The following is a 25,859-nucleotide window of genomic DNA, read 5'->3' as shown; positions in this document are numbered from 1 at the left end:
GTGGAGGGGAGCAGAGGGAAGGGAAATTGGCACAAATGTAATATTTTAATCAATAAAACACATTAAATCTGAAAAAAAAAAAAAAAGCAAAGATGTGTTGTTAGAGACCAAAGCTAAGATCTTCCACACCTTCATGTTTTCAATTACTACATATGGATGCGGAAGTTGGACAGTAAAGAAGGCTGACAGGAAAAATATTAATTCATCTGAAATATGGTGGGAGAGGAGAGCTCTATGGGATACCCTGGTTCACCAGAAAGATGATCAAGTGGGTCCTAAGCCTGGAACACTGTGGAGGCGAAAATGACAAAACTGAAGCTGTGCTACTTCAGGCACATCATTAGAAGGCAGCAGGAAAAGAGGAAGATCAAACATGAGATGGATTGATGCCATGAAAGAAGCCACAGGCAAGAGTCTACAGAAGCTGAGCAGGGCTGTTGCACAGGACGTTATGGACATCATTAATTTAGGGTTGCCAGGAGTCAGAGTTGACACAAAGGCACATAACTGGCGTAGGACCTGTGCTGAACATATGACATCAGTTGAATGCTTTCTAGGTTTTTCTGTGCCCCATGCCTTGGGAACACAGCAGAACCAGGCTTATTCCCACACTCAAGGAGGTCACAGTGGGGATGAAGAAGTGGGGTCAGATGATGGCAACACAGCTGGGAATAGCAGCAGAGGTCCAGGGGGCTGGAGGAGCAGCCTCCTTCCCACTCACTTGCTACCTCTTCATCCCATTATTATGTGAACAAATGTTCCTTCTCCACAGCACTCTTCGTGAACCCTGGGCTGGCTTTCCCCAACAACAGTAACACAGTGATAGTGGCACATGTGGACACAGTATCTTCCATCTATTAGCTCAAGGGTCCTCCCAGCAAGAGGTGAGCATCGGGAGAATGGAGAGCTCTGGCCAGGAGGCGACTGGACATGTGGGTGTGGTCTCAGGAGTTGGGGCACAGAACAAGGAGGGCTGGGACATCTGGGATACATTTGGGTGCTGCCATTGAATCTGAGGAACTAGGTTTGTCTGTGAATGAAAACCAACTTGATCATAAAGCTGATGGGTGTCAGGGGAGACCATCCTGTGTTGGGATGCAGGCACGATGGTTACGATGGCCCAGTGACTCCGGTGGCCCTATTAGCTACATGGAAACTCCACCTGGTCTGCTCAGTCAGGGGAAGGGATGATGAAGTCAGGAGGGCACTGCCTCCCATCAGGAGACCATTTCCTGAGCTGCACAGGACACAGCTGCTCACATTCTGTGCCTAAAGCAGAGTTGTGTGTTGGTTTCTGCATACACTGGCTGCTCTTTGCCCTGCTCTCAGTCAGGGGTTTGGATCCTAAGGAAGAAGATAAAAGTGACGTTGGGGACAACCAGTCTCCACCAGAGGCATCTGTGGGTGGCCTGTGACCTTGGGCAGCTACCTCATTTCTCTTAGCATCTGGTCCCATGCCTGTGACCTGCCTCACAGGGATCTAGGAAGCCTGTGTGAGTGCTCTGTGAAGGCAGAAGGGGACTGTGGGGGGTGAGTGGGGCTGGGGAAGGGCTGGCAGAGGACCGTCCTGAGGGGCATGAACAACCCAATAGGCAGAGGGTGATGGTCTAGGGAGGCGAGGTGTGGCAGCAGATGAGGAGTTGCCCACAAGGCATGGAGAGTTTAGGGGGAAGTGTCCAGGCTTTAGAGGTCAGTGAGAGTACTGGCTGAGCAGAGGTGCTGGTGACCCTGGGAAGATCAGCTTTAGAGAAGAGTTGGGGTGGAAGCCAGAGTGGCAGGGAGGAAGGAATGGCTGGCAGAGGGAAAAATACCAGAAGAGAAGGCTGAGCTGACATTCGGTGACATGTGGGTGTGTGGGCAGGGTTGCCATGTTCTCCTACAGGGAAGGCACCTATGGCCACATGCTCTGGCCACTGGCTAGTTTTTTGGAGGTGGGAGGGAGGCCTTGGTGGCAAGCCAGATGAGGGAGATGTAGCACAGAAGGCTCAAGGGGAGCAAAACAGTCTTCTCCCCAATTCCATGTAACCAGAAGCAAAATCACCAGGGACTGGGCAACTTCTAGGCAAGACTCATGCAATTCCAGCAACGATCACACTCCTCTTAAGAAATTATATTGAGCTTTATTAAATAAACCAAGTAGAAATATGTCACTTTGAGCTCAAGTAATACGCAAGGCACAGTTCTTCCTGTCTCCAGCTTTACAAAAGTAAATCAAACAGGCCAGCCCCAAAGGACTGGATTCACACTGCAGCTCAGAGTCAAACCAGGCCCCACACACAGCGTCCATGGGTGACTAGCCCTGGGGTGTGTCTCTAGGCCTGGCCCCAGGGCACAGGGCAGGATGTTGGAGGCTCAGTTGCTGAGGAAGTAGAAACTGGGAAGGAGAGAGGACTTTTCCCACTTGTCTTCTCCCCAGCCTCCTCACTGGCCCTCCTGGGCTCTGCACCTGCTGGGAAGCTGCTTGGAGGGCAGGGAGGCATCTCCCATTTGTGGCAAAACAAAGGCTCAGATCTGCTGAGGTGGGACTGTTATACAAAAGGAGGGGCAAATAACACTGGGTCCTTGGGCTTAGGCAGAACACAAAGGCCTATCCAAAGGAACAGAAAAATTACTGACTCCAAGGATGTTTTCCTAATGACGATTCCTATGTCCCTGTGCTGATGAGAGAGCTGGGATGTCCCCACTGGCTGAGGCTGAATCCAGGAGATGTTTCCACAGGTTAGGGTACAAAGAAACTCAAAGGCCAGCAGTCTACTCACAGTGGCCCCAAGAGGGGCGGAAAGGACCCTGGCTGGTAGTTCCTGCGGTGTCTCAGCATCTCCCATGAGGCTCAGGGGCAGAGTCGCTGTAGTCCTGAGGCTTCTTGTACAGCAATGGGCAGGTACCAGACACTTGTCTTTCACACCCCTCATTTTCTAGCAGGAGCTAGATTAGGGGAAAAGTAGTTTCCACAGGGGAAAACATCCCACAAAAATAAAAAGTAATTAAAAAGTCTTTTCCCTGAGACCAGTACAGTAATATCTTCTACAGACACCTTCTAAACAGAGCTCTGCCTGCTCAGAGTTTTGAGAAGGGAGTGATTTTAGAGAGCCTAGGAAAACTAAAGCATCATCCAAAAACCCCTGCTAAGCAGGCATAAAGGAATGAGTCAGAAAGTCTTAGCCTTTGCAAAACTGAAGTAAAATAAACTGCGATAAATAAAAAGAAGCTAATGAGCACAGTCTAACGAAAGATCTATGAGAACAGAGACGGCAGTGAGAGTGGCCCGCTGGGCTCAGGCCTCGGAGGCTGCCCCTGTCATGCAGCCACAGGAGTGTCAGGGCCTTCGTGGCAGGCGGGGGGGACGACATGGACTAGTGGGAGGTGTAGGCAGGGCTCCATAGCCCCGAGGGAGGACTAGCTCTGCGACCAGGAGGCAGTACATTGCAAGGCATCAGTGATGAGGCAGCAAAATCTAGGGTGAAAAGAGAGTCAAGTGAGCAACAGAGCACAAGGGGGAGGGGCATTCCTCACAGACTCCTCAGAACACGCATCTTTGGGCCACATATGAATCCACTGGGGGCTTGCTGAGCTGGCCCTAAGAGGGGAGAATCAATAGCTGACATCCCAGAACTCAAATAACAGTCTCATGATGACAGAGAAGCAGTTATTCCACAGTGCATGCAGGAAGAGACCATCCAACTAGGTAGGAACAGCCTCTCAGGCTCTCGGGCAGAGGAAGCTGCATGAACAAAGACTCCAAGGTGTGCACAGGGGTCTGGAGTGCTGGGGAGAGAGTGCAAAGGCCCTGGTACGACTCCAACAAACACAGGGAGTGGTAAATAGCAGAGATGTGCTTAGGGTGCGTGCCTCTGTGAGGACAGCTGGTTAACATACCCATGAGTTACAATGCAAGTGAGCTGTTGAACACTGCATGCCTTTCACTGAGCGTTGAGTTCACAGGCCTAAGACGCACCTAGTGAAAGACTATGATTCTAGGGGTCCAGGTTGCATGTGGGAACCATGTCCTCTTTTAGAAATTTCATGGATTCCTTAAAGAGTAGACATGCCTCACCTGCCATGAGGGTCAGTAGACACCAGCTCAAGGATTTCTTGTGTCTGGGAGAGAACTCTTGAATGGGAATAAGGAGACACAGGGCTGCTGTGTACAGCTGTGCATACTGGGCACTGCACAGTATCAGGAAACACTACTTATAGAGAGACGATCCCCTGAAGCTGTGCAGAGTCGCCAGGGCCCTGGTGCCAGCAGAAACAATGGGCTGTTAAGAGGAACGAGCCTTGGCACTGTACAGCCTTTATCAGGGCTGCCCAGGACCCTGGTCTCTGAGGCAGCTCAGAGCCCATCGCAGCTGCACAGCAGACAGGGGTCAGGTGCCGTGTGCGTGCCGCAGGCAGGGCTCCCCTGGCCCAGGGCTCCCTTCTACCAGCTCCCAGACCTGCCTGACTGTACTCAGGGTGGCTACTCACAGTGGGGGCTGTGGCGAGGGCTGGCTCGGTGGGACAGGGCTTGCGGTGTGCTGAGCTCCCGGGGGGCGCAGACCGTGTGGTAAGCTGCAAGACCAAACACGTGGCTGGTGAGAGCAGGACTGGGCACGGGAGCAATTCAAGGGACACATGTAGCCCACCTCACCTATGATCATGACAGCAGTCCCAGCCAGCAGGGCAAAAAGTGTGAAGAACATGACTTGGTAGGAATCCAGGAAGTGCTGGAAGAGGCTGGTTCCATCTGTCATCAATGGAAAGACAACTTACTAAACTGCCACATGCAGTCCTCTTATGTCTGTGTGCATGGTCAGAATGTGAGGTGTCCTGTTTGAGGCCAGGGACAGTGTCTGGTCCCGTGGGGCTGTCACACCAGTGCTCTGTCCCCTTCCACTTGGGCTGCCTGATCTGATGTTGTTTTGCCCGACAATCTGCCTCCTTGGAGGAGACTCTCCTTGTGGAAAGGCTCCACACTGCTCATCAGGAAGGTTCAGTTTCCTTACAGTTTGGCTCGAGGGTAGAACAGGCCTATCTGGGGAGTCTGGAGGGTGTGAGCTGCTTGGGAGTCAGCCGTACTGCCCCAAAAGCAGTGTTGAAAATGCCAAGTCGTGAGTTAGAAACTAAAAAATGGAGGTCAGAGGCAAAGGCATTGTACAGGGAGCCCACTGCTCTTGGAGGGGAGGCTGAGTGCACCAAGAGGGCCCCGCATCTTCTGCTCTAAAGCCTCTCCTCCTCTGGGTCCTCCTCAACATGGCTCAGGCCTCACCCTCAACCCTTATCAAGGGCCCCTCCCTCCACCTCACTGGGCTGCCCTGAGCTCAGCAAGAAGAAGACAGTGGCCTCCTCAAGTGTCCCCGACACTGTTCCCAGTCCTTCAGCCCACTCCCAACCACACCTGACCAGGTCACTTCCCTGCCTCAGAAAAAACCCCAGAGCCCCTGGGCTGGCATTACAGGCTCCTTCCAGCTCCTCCTGGCCCAGCCCCTCACACGGCACATCACCCCAGGGTCTTTCTGACTACATCTCCCGCCCCTGGCCACTCATCCTTCCACACCTAGCTGAAGCAGCGGTCCCCAGCAGGTGAAACCACCCCTCTGGGTGTTGTCCCCACCTCAGCCACATCTCTAGAATCACTCCTTTCTTCCTGCGGCTGTGATTCCATGCCTCTCCCTTGCAGAGTATGGGGGTGAGAGGGGAGTGCTTCTCAGGCATCAGCCCAGCCCAGGTACTGATCCATGATGACAAAATACATAAATTCATTCATGTATTTATGAGCACCATAACTGTATGTTAGGGAGGCCCTGTGCTAAGTGCTGTTCTCACATACTTAACTCCTAGTTGGGGAAGACTAACAGAAGCCATAATTTCTACAGATACCTTGATATTAATTATTATATTTGCTGGTAGCTGGCAGCAGTGCTCTAGAAGAAACACAGGATAAGTGTGTTTGGAGTGAGGTAACATTTGAAGGAAGTTTTAAAGGAGAGGGGGGCTTTGGCCAAGGGGCTACAAAGAGCTCTAGTTGGGGGCTGCACATGTTCCAAAAATACGAAGGAGGCCTGTCTGGTTGGAACAAGGTGCCAAGAGGGAAATGAATCACAAATTGGTTGGGAGGGAAGACCATGTGGGGGCCTTTTGGGACCTTGAAGGAACTTGGGCTTTATCTCCGAAGGGAGTTGGGAGCCATGGCAGAATGCTGACCATAGGAGGGGTACAATCTAGTCACATTTTAACAGGCTCCCTGTTGCTGCTGGGTTGACAATGAACTGCGAGGAGCAAAGTGTGCATGATGGCCCAGATGGGCAATTTTCACTTTGTGGGACATACCGCATTTCTGATTCCAGTTCCCATGCTCCCAGGTTTCCATTAACACCCAGGGCCACTCTGGTCTGTCTTTCCACACCCAGGTCCATCCCAGCTAGTGTCCCAGCCCATGACTCACAGGGACCAGGCCCTCGGCGATCCATCACAAAGGCCACAGTTACTGGGATGGTGATGGCTTGGTTAGTTGTAGGGCTGGAGAAGGTCAGCGTGGTGGACAGAGGCCCCTGGCTGCCGGCCGCAGGGTCTGAGATGCCAACTGTGAATGTGACAAAGCTGGGCAGCCCCAAAGACTTCTCTTTCTCAAATGCCAGCACAGCTGCAGATCCTGATCTCACCTGGGAGAGATATCAGGGCTGGAGGGAAGCGTTTCCACCGCTGATGGACATGCTCTGCTTCCCTCCCATGCCTGGAAGCCAAAGGCAGGGATCCCTCCCAGGTCCCTCCCACATGCTGGGCAGGTGAAGATGGGTGGTTACTTCGAACTGATAGCATGTCACCTGCAAAGTCGGGAAGGAACACACTCTATACCTGAGCTATTTTTAAGGAAAGGTCAAATCAGTATCATTGAATTCTAATCAAGTGCTCTTTTAAAAGTACTAAACTGACATGAACTACCACCAAACACCAAGTTTCAAGGGAAGCAGCCTGGAGTTCTGTTAGTGGTGGGTCACCAGCAGCCCCAGGGCCTGGCTGACCCTCCATTACCAATAACCCATTCATCTCTTTCTCTCGGCTCAGCCATGCTTGCTGCAGTGAGGCCAGAGAAGGTGCTGGGAGAGAAGCCAACAGCCCCTTCACACATCTCCCCGGCTCTCTCGCCAGTCTGCTGGACTGCAGGACATCGTTCACCCACCATTCAGCAGACGGGAAAATTGAGGCGCAGAGAGACAGGACTTGTCCCCATTTGTGCGTGAATCAGTGACAGGTTATGGATTTAGGGCATTTCTTCCTGCCCCATGTCAGCAGCGTTCCTGCACTAAACCCATTCATTCAATATATTAAATGTTCACTGAGCACCGACTTTGTTAGAGAGGCTTTGTGCTAAGTGCTGCCCTTGCATACTTAACTTCTACTTGGGGAAGACCAGCAGAAATCATAATAGTGCTATGGGGAAAAGAAGAGGTAAGAGTATTAAATTTTTTTTTGTTTTTAATTTTAAAAAGAGGTAATCTAGGATTCTCATGTTCCACCTAGCCTTCTCTGCCTCCTGGTCCCTTCTCATGCCCTAGGCTTATATGCCAATGCCACTTACCTCCAGGTTCTCCAGATTCTCTGGGGCACCAAAGACCTTGACCTCGGAGCTGGTGTAGTGGTTGCTCAAAAGAATTTCAGCCTGGTCGGTGTATAGTCCTGGGCTGAAGGGCACCTCGGCTCCAACCTGTTCTCCAGAAAAGTAGCTGCTCAGGAGGGAGGCAGTGACCAGCAGTGCTGTCTTCTTCAAGCTGAGGTGCTTCTGCTGCTTGTCTGTCAGTCTGTGCATCACGACCGAGCAGAGGTACTGACCTGTGGGGACAAGGGTGTTCTACTTTGTCCTCTTTCCCACCATGCCCTTATGCTATTCCTTATCTCTGCTTTTCTTTCTTTCTTTTTTAAAGAACACCTTAAAATTTTAATCCTTTCTTTACAGGTTACCTAGACCAGTTTTGGTTAAGAAAACTGTAGAAAGTTAGTAACTGCCACTAACGGTGGCATGTGTCTGTTTTCCAGAGCCCTGCTTTGCAGGTGTCAATGCACTGCTGGGGTCTCTGCTCACACTTACTTGAATCAACTGCGGCAGTTTAGTCCACAGGTCACTTTTCCCTGTATTTCTTTGTAAATGCTTTAGCATTCTTACAGAATTTCTTATGGTCCTTAGAGTATTCTTTACCTGGGTCTGCCCAAAGTGGGTGCTCAGGCTGGGAGTTGGTCACCAGTGCTATGAGGGTCTGGATCAGTCAGTCAGTTTTGGTGCTGGTTTCCAGTTTTCAGCACTAATTAGTGGCAGACAGACCTGCTCCCTTTCATCGATGTTAGGATGGTAGGTCTTCATTTTAAATGTCATTTTCAGCACTTTGAATGGGCACTCAGCTAGAAAGCTAATTTCAATTCTGAAGGTCCCTTTATCATATGGAGGGTGGTCAGAGACAATAAGCCCTTGTCAAGTCAATAAGTTTGCATCATCAGCCTGGATGTTTGGAAGTTTTTAATTCCACATCTGTGGATTTCTTCAGGCTCCTTTGTCAGCCGCCTGCTGGCTGCCATCTTGGATCTGCCACCGCTGGTTTCCCAGTCTTTCCCTGCTGTTCTAATTGGAGAACTCCTACTCATTCTTCAGAGCCCAGGTAAGGCATCACTTCCTCCAAGGACCTCTTGGGAAGTTCTTCATCAGTGTCTCCAGCCCATTAAATACCCTATTTATGACCAGCATTCTTCCTGTCTCAGAATGCTCTATTCACTAGATCCTCATTGGATTGATACCCTCTGGGGCATGAACATCTGGTCCAGCTCAGTAGCTAGGGTCCAGCCAGCCTGGCTCAGAACAAGGCTGACAAATGGTGAACAGCAGACTCCATGACCCAACACTAGATTACAGCTCAAGCTGTAGCTTACTCAGGATATAGCCTATGGCCCCAGATGTAGTAAGAAGTTCTGTAAAGGCATGAGTCGGGACTATTTTGGTGTATCATGTCTGCCATATCTGACCCAGAGTATAAAAATGAGCTGAACAAATACTGTTGAGCAATGCCTTGGAAAGCTCCCTAAATCTAAAACCTGGATGCCTGGTTAGTGTTCCTTTGATATCCATACCATCCAAGTACCCCTAGGTGAGTTCCTTCCATGGCTATGTCAGCTAAGTACCCCTAGGCAAGTCAGCGTCCTTGATGGTCCTGTTTCTCTTGGTCAAGCAGGGACAGCATCACTCCCCTTGGGTCTGAGTCATTGAATAATCAAGACCTGAGACCTTTGAATACATAGTCTGTGCTAAACCCTGAGTTTGGTCCCCATGCACGTGCACTCAGGCTTTATTTCCTGTTCTCAGACAGTGGCCTGGGTGCCAAAGATGTTTTGGTGCTCCTGCCAGAGGGATAGAGATACAGAGCGAACACAGGGAGAGGCGGCCTCTATCCTGGGCCACTGAGAGCTGCAAACTGGGCTTATGGCCTGCCAATGTCTCCCAGTTAAGACTGAGCTGCATACTTTCAGAAAGGACAGAAAAAAATGCCTATTGATCATCATCATACATCATCACAACCATACTGACAGCCACCACTGAGGACTCAGGATATGCAGAGCACTGTGACAAGCATGTCTCCACTGAATCCTCATAGCAACCTGGGAGGGCACCCCTTTCCTGAGACCAAGGATGTGATGCTTGGTGGGACTCAGCCAGCACGCCGTCAGGCCAGGCAGTTACTTTTGCCCACAATGCTGGCTTCCAGTTCCATAGCGCTAGTTACCGGCACATTGCGTGGCCCTTGGCTATTTAATAAGGACCTCCCACCCCCTCCCTGGCTTGCTCTTTTCAGATCCCTGAGCTGCAGGTACAGCAAGGTACCACCCACCCCGTTTCACCGAGGGATGCAGTCTCAATACCCACAGGCTCTGAGCTGGGAAGAGCAAAAGAGTGATCGAGTCCGGGTTTCAAACTCTGAATCATGTCCTTTCTGCTGGGGTAGGTAGCTGTTGAAAATGGCCATGACCCATCAGGGGAATGCCCACTTCACCTGGAGGACACAAGGAACCACAGAGCCAGTGATAGAATCAATCCCTAGGCTTGGCTCCTGACAGACTGCCCCTCTGGATAGACAGCCACTGTGAGTCAAACACACTAAAGGGAAACCCTCCATGCAAGTCAGTTTCTACTTTCAGACCCCTGCAGACTTACCCAGTGCAGCATCAAACACGGGTTCTGCACTGAACACATCACGTGCTGGGAAATCGAAGACATCGTGTTTGAACTGGACCTGGCAGCTGATGAGGGATTCTGGATGCAGGGTCTTAACGACTTCCATCTGGGCCAGGGAGCATTCACCTAGAGACGGGAAGAGGCTGAAAAGGGTGTGGGCCAGGCCTTCGGGCTGCCGCTCCAAGGCCTGGCAAGGCCTCTACACCTGCCTGAAGAGCCACAAGATGAAGGAGCAGGGACAGGCCACACGGAGGCTGGCTGGGCCACAAAATGGTACCTGCAGCCAAAATCCTCCCACGTGGGCCCCCAGGGTTGCCCAAAACTTCATGATGGTGCTAGGGTTTACAAAAGCTGAGGACAAACTTTATAGAGGAGAGGGTTATTCTGCATACAGGGAATTTCAGATTAGATTTCCAGCATCTGTTCTAGAGCTGGGGCATGGCAGATGGGTCAGTTAGGCCCATAAAGTATGTTGTCTATTCCTGTAAGGGGGCAGGAAATGGGCAATTTATTTCTGGACATCAGGAGGGCAACAGTTCCCCATTAATATGCTGAATATCTTGTCTGCAGCAGCACTTGCACTGAGGTAGGAAAACAGAGGTTACCGTGACGAAATAAAGTTGCCTCATTAGTCAGAATGAAAATAATGGCATTTAATTCTACCAGTTAATTAATTTTTTAATTAAAAAAAGAAAAGCCTGAATTGATATATTTATTTCTGGCAGCTGCTGTCCAGGGTTGTCATGGGCATGACCTGGGAGAGGTAATTACAAAGCCAATGTTGGCTGTGGGATCTCTTAAATCATTACTTTCTGGGATTAACAGTGTTCAATTGGTTTTCTTTACTCTGCTGCCCTAGAACTGAAATCACATTTCCAGCTCAGAAACAGACAGTTTCTGGGTGCCAGGCTCTTTTAGGAAGATTCTTTTCATGGTTTTTGCCTGTGTATGACTCAAATTTATAAAAAGTTGTAAGGAGCAGGCCAGCTTGGGTTAAATGTTCTCTCTGGAGTTGGCATGAGTTTGAATAGGAAAAGCATACAAAACCCATTAGAGGGGCATAAGAAGCCCCCGCCCCACTCCCAGAGCCTGGCAGGGCTCCCACCCGGACCACCTGAGTCTTGTTCACTCTCTACCTCTCAGGTTAGAGCTTCTGTCTCCCAGGGTGATCATCACTTTGGAAGTTGTGACCTCCTGGAAGTTGGTCTGGACAGGGCGGATGTGATGAGCTGTGATCCTCTGAGGGACACCAATCACTATCTGGAAGGAAGCCAGGGGAACTTTATTGAGTGCTGTGTGGCAGCCTGTGTATTTTTGATCTTACTCTGTGGCCTGGGACACAGGGATTGCCCATTTCACAGGTGACAAAACTGAGGCTCAAAGCCTAAATGATGCGCTGGAACATGGCAGAGGTAGAATTAGACCCCTGGCTGGTCAGACTTCATAGCCCAGTGCTCTCTCGCTGAACAAGAGCTGAACAGCAGGCCTGAATTCATTCATCGGTCTGGGGTGGGCTATGGATTTGGCTCCTGTGATAGTTATCACTTCTCTGTTCATCAATTTGGTTAATTAAATCTTCCAGCAAAGAGAAAATAATATATTTTCTTTTACTATCATTTATTCAAAATCAACCTAACCAAAATGCAAACTCACACAGCCCTGATAGTGAAGGCCCGCAGACTCCAGTCTTCCCAAATTTTTCCTGCTCATGCCCCTTGCCCATCTTGCAACCCCAGATACATGTCTTCACCTCCTCTGCAAAGTCCAACGCTGTCTGTCCTGCAAGCCCAGCTCCAGAGGAGCCTTCTCCAGCTGGAAGTCCGCCTGCCCAGCTCTGTGCAGGTAACTGAGCACTTCCCGCCTCCCACAGATATGATTTCTACCAGAACTTGATCTTATTTATTGAGCATAGGGATGGGGTTCCAGTCTCCCAGAAGTGCTCACAGCTCTCAGGATTATGGCTGATCGGAACCATAGGCAGGGCCCAAGCCCCCTAGTGGTCACCCAGACCCTTGTGCAGGTACCTCCCACGTTCTCCAATCTTCTTTTCTACTCTTGAATACAGTGTGGCAGTCCTTTCCCTGCTTCCTTTCTCCTCCTCCACACTTCCGACAGAGTGCCAGGCTCTTGATCACACTCCCCTTCTGCTCTGGTGTGCCTTGCAAGAAGCCAGGCCTTCAAGAACCATCTCTGTGCTGTAAAGCCCCATCCCCTCTCCAGCTTTTTGCCGTGGAGCTCCAGATACACCTGCCTAGCTGCATCACCACCAGCCTCACCTGGAGGAGCTCAAATTCACCATGTCCCAAAGTTACTCATCATTTTCCCCCAAACTGGCCACCCTTTTTTGTGCTTCCCTCTCACAGCAAAGGACCAACATCTACATGTCACCTAAGCCACACTGTGGGGAGTCATCCTCCACTTCTAAATGGTCATCAAGCTTTGATGGCTTTCCCTCCTGAATCTCATTCAAAATCACCCTTAGTTTCTGCCCACCTAACAGTGCCAGCTGAGGGCCCACCCTCGGTCTCCTGGCTGCTTACTTTGCAGCAATTCCTCCTCTCTTGGGCTCTTAGACACGTCTGGGCACCAGGTGATTGTACCAAAACATATCACTGTTTGATTTAAAAAATCCCTGATGAACCCTTACTGCATCTAGCATAAGCTTTCACTTCTTTATCTCGAAGTAGTAGCAGTACAGCTAATTCCTACTGAACATTTGCTATGTGCTGAGTACCATTCTAGTGCTTCACACTTGTTAAGTCATTATTCTGCATAGCACTATCATCCCCATTTTATAGGTAAGAAAATTGAGGCAAAGGGAGATTAAATAACTTACCCAAGGTCACACAGCCTCTCAGCTGGGTGGTCCAGCTGGGATTTAAACTCAGGCAGCCTAGCCCCAGAGCCTACATTCTTAACCACTCCACAGAATTAACTACCTGGAAGTCAATACATTTCATGATCTGATCACAAAGCAAGCCTCCACTTCCCCACACTCTATATTCCAGCCACCAGGACTGGGCTCTTGAACCCTGTCCACCTCTGCCCACGCCATGCCTCCTCTGTCAGCACCCCGCCCCAGGCCCCTGCCCCTGACATCTCTAGTAGCTCTAAACATACAGGACCCCAGCTGATACTGTTGGATTCACGAACAGCCGGCTGGCTCTAGGATTGAGGCAGAGTGGGATGCAGCCAGACTTGCTCATTGACTCATTCTTAGCTGTAGATAAACAGAAGAGGGAGTATTGTTTGCCTCTAGAAAAACTCAAAAGCTGATTTGTTGGGGGAGTTTTAACTTTGACAGTGATGTCAAATCATTGTGCTGGCCTGCCCACAACTCCCAAGGAATGCCTGTGCAGGAAACAGCTTGAACATGGGGAGACAAAGGCCGGAAGTAAAAGGACACCTGTCCCAATCCTAGAGGTAAGTGAGTGGCAGACCTCAGGCTCATGACTCCCAGATCCTAATTGTCTCCCAAGGCACTGACACTTATTTCTTGAAGGGAATCATTCAGTAACAAAAACTGAAAGTTTCACCCCAAGAAGTTCAGCCATACCTCTCTGGCCACTGAACCATGTGTGCCCTCAAGCTCACCTCCTTGTAGGTCCTCAGATGCCCAGTGACCTCATAGTAAACTGTCACGGATCCTGCATCCCAGGCCACAGCTACTCCCGTCTTGGGGTCCACGTGGAGGATGCTATTGGCTGAGGAGCTCCAGGTTCCAGAGAGACCTGGGAGAGAAAGCCCTGGATGTCACCCATCTTTCCCACATATGACACACCTGCCAAACCTCATCTCACCTGGTGATTGGGCCAGCTTTCTTGCTGTCCCAACCCACTTTCCACATGGCTGCCCAAGGGAGGTCACTCACCTGTCTCAGGAGAGAATCTATGCTCTGCCTGCCTCTGCAGCCTGGCTGGCCCACTCCCCTCATGTTCTGGCTGTAGGCCCCTGGCACCACCTGCAGTTCTTCCACACCTGCTTACTGCACAGCTGTAGCCCTGGGAAGAATGAACCTCCAGCCCCTCCCATGCCCAACACCTCCCTGCTTGTCGTCTCTCAGTCATTCCCTGTCCTGAAATGACTTGGGTGCTGTCCCTCCAGGCCCCACCCTCTACATGCTCTCCCCTACACTGACCCCCCGCCATTAGCTGTCAATCCTTTTCTATCAAACAAAGCAGGTGTTGGGCTCAGAGCTGTCACTAGACAGCATCTGTTAATTAAAGCCAGTCATATTACATAATAAATATAATAAAAGAACTGAGCAACCACATTCTATTTATGAAAGCTTATATTTGCTTTTCTTTAAAGGCAGTGTTTAGCTTCCTTTTAAAGGGAATTTAATTAGATAAAAAAGATATGGAGCCAATTTGAAAAAAAAGAAGTGAATAATTATATTGTACATGTAGTTCCTGGATGCACAGGTGGCACGGGAAGGACTGAAATCTGGAAGTCACTACTGACCCAACAGCTAGTCTTTGCTTAGGTTTCCTTCTGGGGGCATATGCTGTCCAGCATGACAGCTACCAGGTATAAAATTAATTAAAACGAACATTCAGTTCCTCAGTTGCATTAGTCACATTTCGAGTATTCAATTGCTAGTGGTTTCTGTGTCAGACAGGGCAGCTACAGGACATTTACATGATGGCAGAATATTCTACTGGATAGTGCTATTTCAGATCAGGGGTTGGCTGTGGGTGCCCCAAGGTCTCTGATGCCACCATTCAACCTGGAAGTTGGGTGAAAACAGCCACTGACAATAAGTAAATAAATAAGTGTGGCTGAGTTCCAGTAAAGTTTTATTTGCATAAAAGAGGCAGCAGGCTGGATGTGGCCCAGGGTGGTAGTCTTCTGACTCCTGTTCTAGAACATCATCCAAATTCTATTTGTGTATCTCCCATAATGGGAAACTGAGCACCTTCCCTGGAAGCCCGCTCCTCTTTCTGAGGGCCCATATTTCACAAGGGAGGGTTCCTTTGGCCAGTGTCTCTCTTACCTTCTATGCTGACCAGAACAGTGGCCAGACAGAGGATGTCCCCCACCACCACTGTGCCAGACAGCTCCGGAGAGATGGCGTGTAGGACGGGCAATGGGACGAAGTCAAAAAGGCCCACATGTTCTGTGTCCCACACACTAAGCAGTGTCAGGCCGACGTTGATGGTGCGGATGGCACAGGTATTGTTGGTTGTGCCCTTCCCGATTTGTACAAACTCATCTCTAGGCACAGGAGGGAATGAAGGCTCTCAGTAAGTATCAGGAAAGAGACCCCAACTCCAGAGGGAGAAATGCAGCATGAGTCCTCTGCTAGGCAATGCTTTGTGCTGACTACAGACCGACATGTCATTTCCACTCATGGCCACCCAGCAGGTGCTCCAGATAAGAAAGCACCACAAGCCCTGGCTGCTGTGGCTCAGTGGATTGAGTGTCGGCCTGCGAGCCAAGTGTCGCCGGTTCAATTCCCAGTCAGGGCACATGACTAGGTTGCACACCAGGTCCCCAGTTGGGGGCATGAGTGAGAGGCAACCACACAGTGATGTTTCTCCCCCTCTCTTTCTCCTTTCCCCTCTCTCTAAAAATAAATAAAAAACAAACAAATTATTTTTTAAAAAAAGAAAGAAAGCACCACAAGCATCTCATCTTCTGGAGGAACTCATGGCCCTCAGCCAGGAACAGCCTATACTGCCAGCCCATACTGCAGATGGGGAAGCTGAGGCCCAGAGGGAAAAGTGACGTACAAAGTATTTTAAAATAGGGAACGAAATGTGTCCTGGGGAGGCAGAGACGGCCCTTTGTGGTGTAACCTGGACAAACAAAGTAGCCTCCGCACACTTCCTCATCTGTAAGATGACTGTAAGAATGAACCCTTGTCACCCTGGTTGGTGTGCATTGAGCACCAGCCTGAGAACTGAAAGGCTGCTGGTTCAGTTCCTGATCAGGGCACATGCCTGTGTTGCAGGCCAGGTCTCCAGTCAGGGACGTGCAAGAGGCAACTAATCTTTGTTTCTCTCCTTTTCTTTCTTTCTCCTTTCCCCTCTCTCTAAAAAAAGTAAATAATAAATAAGATTTAAAAAAAAAAAAAAAAAAAAAAAGAACCCTTGCCACAGCATTGATATGAGCTATGAACCCGGTGAGTAGCTGTAAGTGCATAGACTACTGCCTGGCATGCAGGGACAGCTCAATCCACACCAGCTAGTGTTGTCCAGTGAAAAGGCTTAATCTAGGAGGGCTGAGGTTAGGGTCCCTAGTTTCATCATTTCCCTCCACCATGCCTTCTGATTCCTGAGCCCTGACTGGTCTCTTGGAGAGAGACTCCTCCCACAAAAGGGCCAGCATGACTTCTGCAGAATAGCTGAGGGGCTGCAGCAACCCAGCGCCGTTTCCTCCAGGGCAGCCAGACAGCCAGTACTGTGTGCACAGAGCTCCACAGCTGGCCAGAGGCCCTCACAACCATAGCCTCAGTTGATGACTCTAAGGACTAGGCCATGTTCCTCACATGACAGATATGAAAACAGAAGTCTAGAGAAGTGACATGCCTTGCCCAAGTTCACAGGCCCCATAAAGAGCAGAGTTGGGCTTGAACCAGGTCTCACTCTAAACTAAGGTCTTCCTACCATGCCTTGTTCCTAGTACCTTGGCCTTGACTGTTTCAGCAAGAAGGGACACATCTACTGCAGGGACCCTGAGAAGGCTAGGTTATAATGGTCATCAGCACCTGGACACAATCTTCTGTGTTCCTACCCCAGTGCTGCCTAGAACAACATCCCTAGCCCAACTCATTCCTTCTGATCTGAGGCTTCTCTCTCCTCTGAGCTTGGACTGCATCCCCCTGGGGCAGTGGTTCTCAACCCTAGAGTCGTGTGGAAGCCTTATTAAAAGACAGATGGTCGGGCCCTATGAATGTGCACTTTTAAGTTCTCAGTGATGTTGAGGATGCTGGTCTGGGACCACACTTTGAGAACTACCTCTCCAGCAGATTCAAGAGTTTCAGCAGGCTCAGACTGATGCTATGGTTCTCTTTTTTGCACCCCCTACCCCCACCCCATGTTAGGCCTAAGGCTGCAGTTGTATTTCAGAAGAGTCATCCAAAAAGAATTGGACTTGGAGCCGAGTGGGACCTGGTATTAAAACACTACCTCCTGGCCATGTGGTCCCATGGACACATGGCTTGACCTCTCTGGGCTTCAACATATAGGCTACAGTGAAGAATGAGATGTCATGCAGAAGGGCCTGCACACAGCACTAGTGAGCCCCTCAGGATTGGGAGATGTGTGCCTTGCTCTGACCAACTTCTGTAGAGTCTGTAATTGATGATTTGCACCCATAGATTACAGGGTCACGACAATGGCCAGGGTTTTTTATATCTCCTCTGCCATCCAGTTTTAAAAAATACACTAAAGTCTTATTACACACCCTCCAACATCTGTGTTTTGCCTCCTAACCCTCAGGGAATGTCCCCACAAACACCATCTTGCCATACAGCAAACAAAGGCTCCCAGCCATGATTTCTCCTTATCCCTCCTGCCTCCAGACCAAACCCGGTGCTTCCCCTGGTGGCCCCATAACTGTGACATGCCTTCTCCTCCTAAAAACTCAAAGTAACAAAACTCTTCTTTCAACAATATTAGCCTCTTCATATTGTCATCAGTCACCTCCATAAATTAAAACTGGGTACAATCAAGACATATCTTCAGATGACAAATGTGCATCACTCTCACCCTACCTGTTAGTTGCAAAGTTGAGGACTGAATTGTGAGCATGGAAGACATCTCCGGAATTGTCATGGAAGTGAACAGTGAAGGTCACGGTCATTCCCAAAGGCAGGGCCATCAGAGCCTCCTTGTTCTGGGTGTGCAGGGTGGGGCTCATAGAGATCCTCAGGTAAGACACAGGAGACACCTGAAGGACAATGAGCAGATATGGCAATGACTATCCTGGGAAATAGTGCCCCAAAACCCACCTCCCAAGGAGGAGATGCTTACCCCTAACTGGTCCCCATTTCAGGAAGGACTAGGGGCTGAACCAATAAAAAGCAAAGGCTCCACTCCCCAGTGTCCCAACCTAGTGTCAAGGTTCCCACCTCCCTACACAGTGAGCCAACCCACCCTAAAAGAGTCAAAATCCATGACTTTGAAAAATTAGATCATTATTCACATTGCAAAAATATCACTGGGCTTTGACTATTCAGAGACTTCAAAGGCTCTCCAGGCATTTAAAGTAGAAATGCTGCTTCTTGGAATGCAGAGGCAACATGAACTGGGGGCCACTGCATACCTCCAGCTGCTCCAGGGAAAAGATAGATGGGAAAGGAGAGAATGATGGATTTTGGGAACCCAAGGACCGGAGCTCCATAAAGATCAGCCTTGGTTCTCTAGCTCCAGGTAAAATCTACCCTGAACAAAAAGCTAACTCCCCAAAAGCCCTACTTTCTTTGACAAAATTCAGTGGTGCAGCAGTTGGAACACAACTGGTACCCAGTACATATTTGCTGACCTCAGATGAGCTGCAGTCACTTTCACTCACTCACACATTAGGGTGGAGGTTCCCTGCCAGGCACTCATCTTAAAACAAAAAGACATTACTTAAGGAAACAGGCCCGTGACCACAGAAAAATCTGAAAATAAAAGTGGTCATGTATTTTCTCTGTCATCTAGGTTTCGGAAGGTGGCTGTGACGAGATACGGAATATCTCATGTTTAGGATAAACCCCAGCACCCAACCCAGGGATGTCCAAAAGGAAAGTCCCCCTCACTAAAGAGGGGCACAGGAAGCACCGTGATGTGACTAGAGGACACAAACCTGAGCCAGGCCAACATCTGAGTCTCAATTACTATAACCTTGAGCAACTCACTTCCACTCTGAATCTTGGTTTCTTTGCCTATAAAATGGGTCAGCTACTCCTTCAGGCTGCCGTGGGTGTAGTGTGATGATCTGTACATCAGGTATCTAGCACATGCATTCAATGGTGCCTGTCAAGTTCCAGATGCCAGCTGGCAAGTCAGGACTCTGGGGTGCCAATTCCAGCAACTCATGGACTTTGCTGGGCTTCAGTTTCCCCAACTATGAAAAAGGACATTGTCATCTATAATCTCCAAAGATCTCTGGCTTTGACAGCCAGAAGATGCTGTAGCTTTTATCTAGAAGCTTTGCCCCTGGTTATTCTGAAACAGGTTTTTACAGATGAAAAGTAAATATATTCACTTTTACACCTGCAAGGGGAAAAATATTGCCTCGGCACTGCTGACTTAATTACTCTAAAAAGGAGAAAACTATGATCCTACCTTTACTGCAACGATGATAGTTTGGTTGGCCCCAAAAGGCTCTTGGGCAGTCACTTCAATTGTAGCACTCCCAATCGTAGACCCCGACACAAGGAAGCCTTTCGCATTAATGTGCACTATGGGAAACTTCTCAGGCCCATTCAGGACATGGTAGCTCAGAGACGCGGTGCTATCCCTTTGGAAAACAAAGCAGAGCTATTTTTTACACGGTAATGGGGAGGGAGGGGGCAGGAGGCCCAATGTTAGCTCCACTGTGCACATGTGGACAGTCTGCCTCTTCAGACTCCCACAGGAACCAATCAGTGAAACCAAAAGTTCCAAGGAAAGCATCGCTTCTCACTCTTCCGAGAACAGCCCCTAACATGACTGGTGGGCAGGGAGGGAAAGACCATAAGGGCTGATTTTCTTTCATCAACTGCATGGGGCATTTGCTGTAAAATATAATTTCTGAGGCAAACTTTTTTCAATTTACTGATATCAGGCAGCCTGGTGTAGCAGAAAGGAGACGGGGCTTTGAGTTGGACAGATCCCAAAGGCGGTCCCAATGCCCTGCGAACAGCTGTGTGCCTCGAGGCACTTCACATCCCCTCTCAGCCCCCTCGCTGTGAATAGGGAGCAATGCCCTATTCCAAGGGTTGGTAACAGAATAAAAAAGAGCTACTTGCTCAGAAAGTGGTCTGTAAAACAACTGACATCATGTACTGGCTCAAAGACAAATTGGGCAGTATTTTATGTGTCTTATATATTCATTAATGTCATAAAGAAAAAAGAAGACTTCGTGCCCCAGCCCTATAGACAGCTTCTTAAAGGGCTTTAAACAAATGTTATTTTCTCTGCCTCAACATTCAACCCCATCATCAACCTCTCCTTTTAAGCTGAAGAACTCCCATGTATCCTTCAAGAACCAGCTCAAGCATCCCTATCTGTGACATGCCTTCCCGAACTCCTCACATGAAAGGCCCTTCTTTGGGCTATGGCGTGAACATTGTATTTCATTTCATTATGGCTCTTATCATGCTATCTTCCTCTTTTCCCTCACTGGATTTCTTAACGGCACCACATGTTATCCACCTCTTTTCCTGAAGGTGGGCACACAGCCCTGCATTTAGACAATTCGGTTTAATGAATGCCATGTATGTGTGTTGCTTAGAACATGTAAGTGCTCCTATGGTCCTTACAGCCCCCATCTTGCAACTGCAGTTCGAGTGCAAATCATCCCCTGGAATGCAAGGTAGGAATTATGTCTGCAGATATGCTTTAAAACTGTGTCTCAAGTGTGAATGTACATCCCCATCACCAGGGGATCCTGTTAAAGTGCAGGTCTGGGGTGGGGCCCGAGATTGGCATTTTCACATGCTCCCATGCACTTTGAGTGGCAAGTCTTGAAGACACACAGGTGTTTAGAAAATTTAACACTTCCAAGTTGGTGCTCTTTCCCATTTGAAGTACTGGATTTTAGCAGCGGGCATTAAACAGTATCTAGGCTACAGAGAGGGGAAGAGGGCATCCACCCAAAGAGGAGGAATGTAAATACCATACCCATTTTTTAAAATATGCTTTATTGATTATGCTGTTACAGTTGTCTCAATTTCTTTTCCCTTTATTCCCCTCCTGGCCTTAGTCCATGCCCATTGGTTGTGCATATAATTCTTCTCAACATCTTCCTGTCTACTCCACTCCCTCCTACTATGCTTAATTCCTGAATCGTCTCCGTCCCTTTTCTCCCCTTTTCTCTCCCCCCATATGTTCCCCATATGTATAATTCTTTTTCCACTCTCGTTGCCTACTAAGTTTCCCTTAGTTTCGATTCCCTAGCTTCTGTTGTTGGTTGTTGTGATACAGTTTGCGTTTTAATGTTCATAGTTTTGATCATCTTTCTCCTAAACAAGTCCCTTTAACATTTCATATAACAGTGGTTTGGATCTGATGAACTCCTTCAGTTTTACTTTGTCCTGGAAGCACTTTTTCTGCCCTTCTATTCTGAATGATAGCTTCACTGGATAGAGTAATCATGGTTGTAAGTTTTTGCTTTTCATTCCTTTGAATATTTCTTGCCAGCCCCTTCTTGCCTGTAAAGTTTCCTTTGAGAAATCAGCTGATAGTCTTATTGGGACCCCTTTGTACATAATTCTCTTCTTCTCTCTTGCTGCTTTGAAGATTCTCTCTTTATCCTTAATTTTTGACATTCTGATTATCATGTGTCTTGATGTGGTTCTCCCTGGATCCAGTTTATTTGGAACTCTCTGTGCTTCCTGGACCTGTAAGTCAATTTCCTTCCCCAAGTTAGGGAAGTTCTGCTGCTTCATTATTTTTTCACATAATTTTTCAATTTCTAGTTCTTCTTCACCTTCTGGCAACCCCACGATTTGTATGTTGGCCTGCTTATAGCTGTCCCGTAGGTTTCTGAGCCTCTCCTCATTTTCCTCACTTTTCACTTCCTCTTTCTGCACTGGTTGACTGTTTGTTTCTTCCCTATGTTCCAGTTTGTTGATTTGATCTCTGGTTTTCTTCCCCTCACCACTTGTTTCATATGTGTTTTCATTAATTTCAGCAGGACTAGCCTTCATTCCTTCCCCGTCTTGTTTAAGATCTGTTGTTATGCCTTTAAGCAATTTTATAACCAAAGTTCTGAACTGTGCCTCAGAAAGATTTCCTATCTGCTGAGCCGTTAAGATTAGGTATTTGCTGTCTGGTCAGGTATGCCACCAGGATCTCTATCATGATCTATGCCATCCTGACAGTTTTGTGTTTACCTTTGCTTCCTGGGCAAGGCTGTCACACCTCCTACACTATAGAGAGCGCAGCCCTGTGCACTCGTCACAACTGGGCGACGCTGTGGTGTTTTCTGTGGGGGTGGGGGTCCAAGATGGATTCCTGTCATTCACTCTCCGCTAAGAGACTGGGAGCCGCTTCTTCTGTCCCCACCCGCTCCGGGTCTCACAGTCCAAGGCAATGGGGTCTGCCTTCCCTGGTGTTGGAATCGCAAGCTGATGGGTCTGGTCTGCAGCCGGCGGTGCTCCCCAGGTGCTTCTTGCCTCCCCTTAAATGCAGGTGTCTGTGCCTACCGCCACCCCGCGGCCATCACCGCTGCTGCCACCGCCAGCACAGCTTGACCTCTCCGCCCCAGCTTTACCCCTTCTACCCGTCCAGACGAGAACCACTTCTTTATAACTTCATACATTGGACTTCATTTATTTTCTGGAACTTCTGGTTATTTCTGATTATGCGGTAGTTTCACTCCTTCTTAGTTGTGGAGGGAGATGGAATGTCAGCCTAGGCCTCCATCTTGGCTGGAAGTCTCCTGTGTGTGTTTGCCTCTGTGTCTTAGGCAGAGTTGTCGCTCCTGTTATGTTGTAAGGGGCAGATCCTTAGGGATTCATCAATACAGGGTGGCCTGTTTCACCACATTGTGGTGCTGTATGTAGGGGAGGGGTCTGAGAAGGAATAATGCCACTTGCCCAGCACTCACCCCTTTTCCAGGCACTTCTCTCACTTTCGTATGGGATTTGTGCCTCTTTAGCTGCTGCCCTGGCTGTCGTTCTCAGAGTAGATGGGTCTGCAGATGTTCTAGGACTGTGGGGGCCCTTTAAACAAGTGGACTCTGCTGAGACACTGGCAGTTTCTGCCTCAGCCCCAACCCCTACTGGTTTGCACAGTCAAAAGCAATGAGGCTTGATTTTCCCTGTTGCTGGGACCATGAGTTGCACAGTCTGGTGAGGAGCTGGGAATGGTCCCCAGGTGTCCCTCCTGACTTTTTAAAATGTGTAACTGCACTTTCCACCAGCCTGCTGCTGTTGCTGCCGCTGCTGCTGCCACCACACCACGTCCTCTTCACCCCAGCTCTGCCCCTTTTACCTGTCTGGATGAGTATTTTTTCTTTATATCTTTTTTTGTTGGACTTCCATGCAGTTTGATTTTCTGGAACTTCTGGTTGTTTCTAGTTTTGAGGTAGTTGTATTCGTTCTTAGTTGTGGAGGGAGATGCAACCCACACCCATTTTAAAGGCCACATCAAGAAAGATACTTAGTTCACTTAAAGAAACCACAACTGCTAACAACTTTTTTTTTTAATATTACTATTTTTTATCCTCACCTGAAGACATTTTTTCATTGCTTGAGAGAGAGAGAGAGAGAGAGAGAGAGAGAGAGAGAGAGAGAGAGAGAGAGAGAGAGAGAGAAACACGGATGTGAGAGAGAGACATCGATCAGTTACCTTCTTGTACAGTCCCCAACAGGGATCGAACCCACAGCCTTGGCATGTTCTCTGACTGGGAATCAAACCTGCAACCTTTAAATGTACAGGACAATGTTCCAATCACCTGAGCTACACCAGCCAGGGGAGTTGCTGATGACTTTGACAAACAAACTGCCAGACGCAAGTGCAGATTCATGATCTTACTAAAAACTGAGTCACGTACCTGTTTGTCTGAAGCTTTATAAATGAGTTCGGTGACATTAATATTTGTTCTGCTTCTATTTCAGGGTTCAGCAGCAGCAGCTTTTCAAATACCTGGAACAGAGGCCCAGTTTATTTCATACAATACACTGGAATCATGCCCAGATATCAGTTCTCTCTCAGCAGGGAGAGCCAAGAGGGGTTCACAGATGAGAAACTGTTGTAAGCAAGCACCTGTCAGGTAGCTGATGATGTGCTGCTAAGGGCTGACCATTAAGAGAGGCCAGAGATGTGATGAGAAAAAACAGGCGGGTGCATGCTGTGTACCTTGATGGGAGCTGCTTCCCAGAGCCAGGCAGCATGGGCCTCTGCCTCAGTGCCCAGGCTTGGGGTGAGGGGAGATGAATTGTTTGCCAGGATGTATACACAAAAGGAGGCACACAGAATTACAGGGCCTAAGGTACAGCTCAATTGTAAGTCTGCCAAAACTGACCTTGGAGAAAGCACCATCTAAATTCTCCTTTCTCTCAGTGAGATATCCTGCCCCTCACCATGACCATCTCAGAACAACCCCTGTCTTACCCCTTGGCCCTTATGTTGTTCCCTATCCTGCCAGGCTCTCTACAGACCTTCAGAGCGGGAGTGTGTATGGGGGCATGTTGGTGACCTCAGGCCGGCAGAGGATAATAAACCTAATAATGTTGGATCAAATCTGATACTGTCCCTCCCCAGGGGCCCTGAGGCCCTTGATGGTTATAGGGTTTCCAAGAGGAAACCAACCCGACTCCCTTCCAGTACCACTACGTTCTGACCATATAATCCTTAAGTGTAGGTTTTTTTTTTGTCTGTAAAAAGGTTTAAAACAAATAATCCTTGCCATGCCTGTCTCAGAGAACTTTGCGATTCACTTGATACAATGTGAGTGGCACTGTTTCCTAAATGGAGAGGAATAAACAGCCTCTGATAGCTGCACGGGGATCTGATGTCAGGTGGGTCCTGCTGCAAGTCAGGGGCATCCAGTGAAGCAGCCGTGCTGACTTCAACTCAGACACACATACCGTGCAAGAAACACACAAATATGTTTCCCTCTGTTTTTCTTAAGCATGTATTCTTTGTTGTTTCCCTTTAGATGGAGGTGAAGATACAAGAGATCTCACTTTCTTGTTTACTGTGCAAGCACCACGGTGAATGGCAATTGGCACTTGGCCTGCCAGGGAGAGAGCAGAGAACGGAGAGGCCTGTGGCAGACTGGAGAATACAGCTCTATTAAAGGGGAGGCTGCTCCTCCTCTGCTGCCGATGTGTCATGTGGCCAATGCATGTCTTATGGACAACCTGCATATTACACTTTTATACAAAATCTTCCTGTTTTTAAATGTTGGCAACAAAGAAAAAATCTTTCAAAGCACTAAGTGAACCAAATAAAACACATTTGTGGGTCAAGCTTCTCTAAGTTTCTAATATTCTCAAAACTCCATATGCTGTTGATTAGGGGGACCAAGGCACAGAGATATTAAGTGACCTGAGATTCCAGAATTTGGAAGCTGCAATGCTCTGTCTGCAGTTCCATGAGAAAAGCTAGAACTTAATTTTATTTTTAACCAAAAAGAACATCTATTTGTGTGTTTATTTATCTGTGTTAATGTGCACATGTGTGTGTGTGTCTTCGTGCATGTATGTGTGTGTTTGTGTCTGTGTATAATGCTCATGTGAGGCAGACTTGAGGGGTGCTGGCAAACAGGCATTTCCTTCTTTGAACATCTGCTTCTTTACCTTATTGGGGTATGTGTCTGGGTTAGAAATGGTTTATTTCTTCTTGAAGAGGGTCTTGAACCCATTTTTTTCCTCATGGTAGTCAGGGGGTATTTTGGGTTTTTCTTGTAATTTAGGAGGGCCCAAGGGTTACTGAGTCCCAGATCAACTGAAAAGCATCCTTCAGAGCAACATGTCAACTCTCCAGTTTGACAGAGGGGCCCAGAGAGGCAGAGGAGGCAG

General features: G+C 48.6%; 1 protein-coding gene and 1 pseudogene across 1 annotated transcript in view; both read right to left on the bottom strand.

Moving 5' to 3' along the window:
* Nucleotides 1–2,100: 2,100 nt before the first annotated feature.
* Nucleotides 2,101–25,859, bottom strand: part of NUP210 (nucleoporin 210) — a 118,517-nt gene continuing 94,758 nt past the window's right edge. Inside the window, exons 29-40 of the mRNA XM_090278833.1 lie at nt 23,888–23,979; nt 19,471–19,645; nt 17,913–18,088; nt 15,189–15,409; nt 13,787–13,923; nt 11,329–11,452; nt 10,172–10,318; nt 7,559–7,809; nt 6,425–6,641; nt 4,631–4,726; nt 4,468–4,551; nt 2,101–3,454 (exon numbers count right to left, since the gene is read on the bottom strand). Of these exons, the coding sequence (XP_090134959.1) occupies nt 3,354–3,454; nt 4,468–4,551; nt 4,631–4,726; nt 6,425–6,641; nt 7,559–7,809; nt 10,172–10,318; nt 11,329–11,452; nt 13,787–13,923; nt 15,189–15,409; nt 17,913–18,088; nt 19,471–19,645; nt 23,888–23,979 (1,821 nt within the window). The 3' untranslated portion in view covers nt 2,101–3,353. The remainder of the gene's footprint in view (nt 3,455–4,467; nt 4,552–4,630; nt 4,727–6,424; nt 6,642–7,558; nt 7,810–10,171; nt 10,319–11,328; nt 11,453–13,786; nt 13,924–15,188; nt 15,410–17,912; nt 18,089–19,470; nt 19,646–23,887; nt 23,980–25,859) is intronic.
* LOC150021764 (ubiquitin-conjugating enzyme E2 L3-like) lies at nt 8,085–8,547 on the bottom strand (annotated as a pseudogene).

Source organism: Furipterus horrens, unplaced genomic scaffold, assembly GCF_987537825.1.
Source record: "Furipterus horrens unplaced genomic scaffold, mFurHor1.1.pri manual_scaffold_1, whole genome shotgun sequence".
Lineage (NCBI taxonomy): Eukaryota > Metazoa > Chordata > Mammalia > Chiroptera > Furipteridae > Furipterus > Furipterus horrens.
This window is presented reverse-complemented; position numbering and strand designations above follow the sequence as displayed.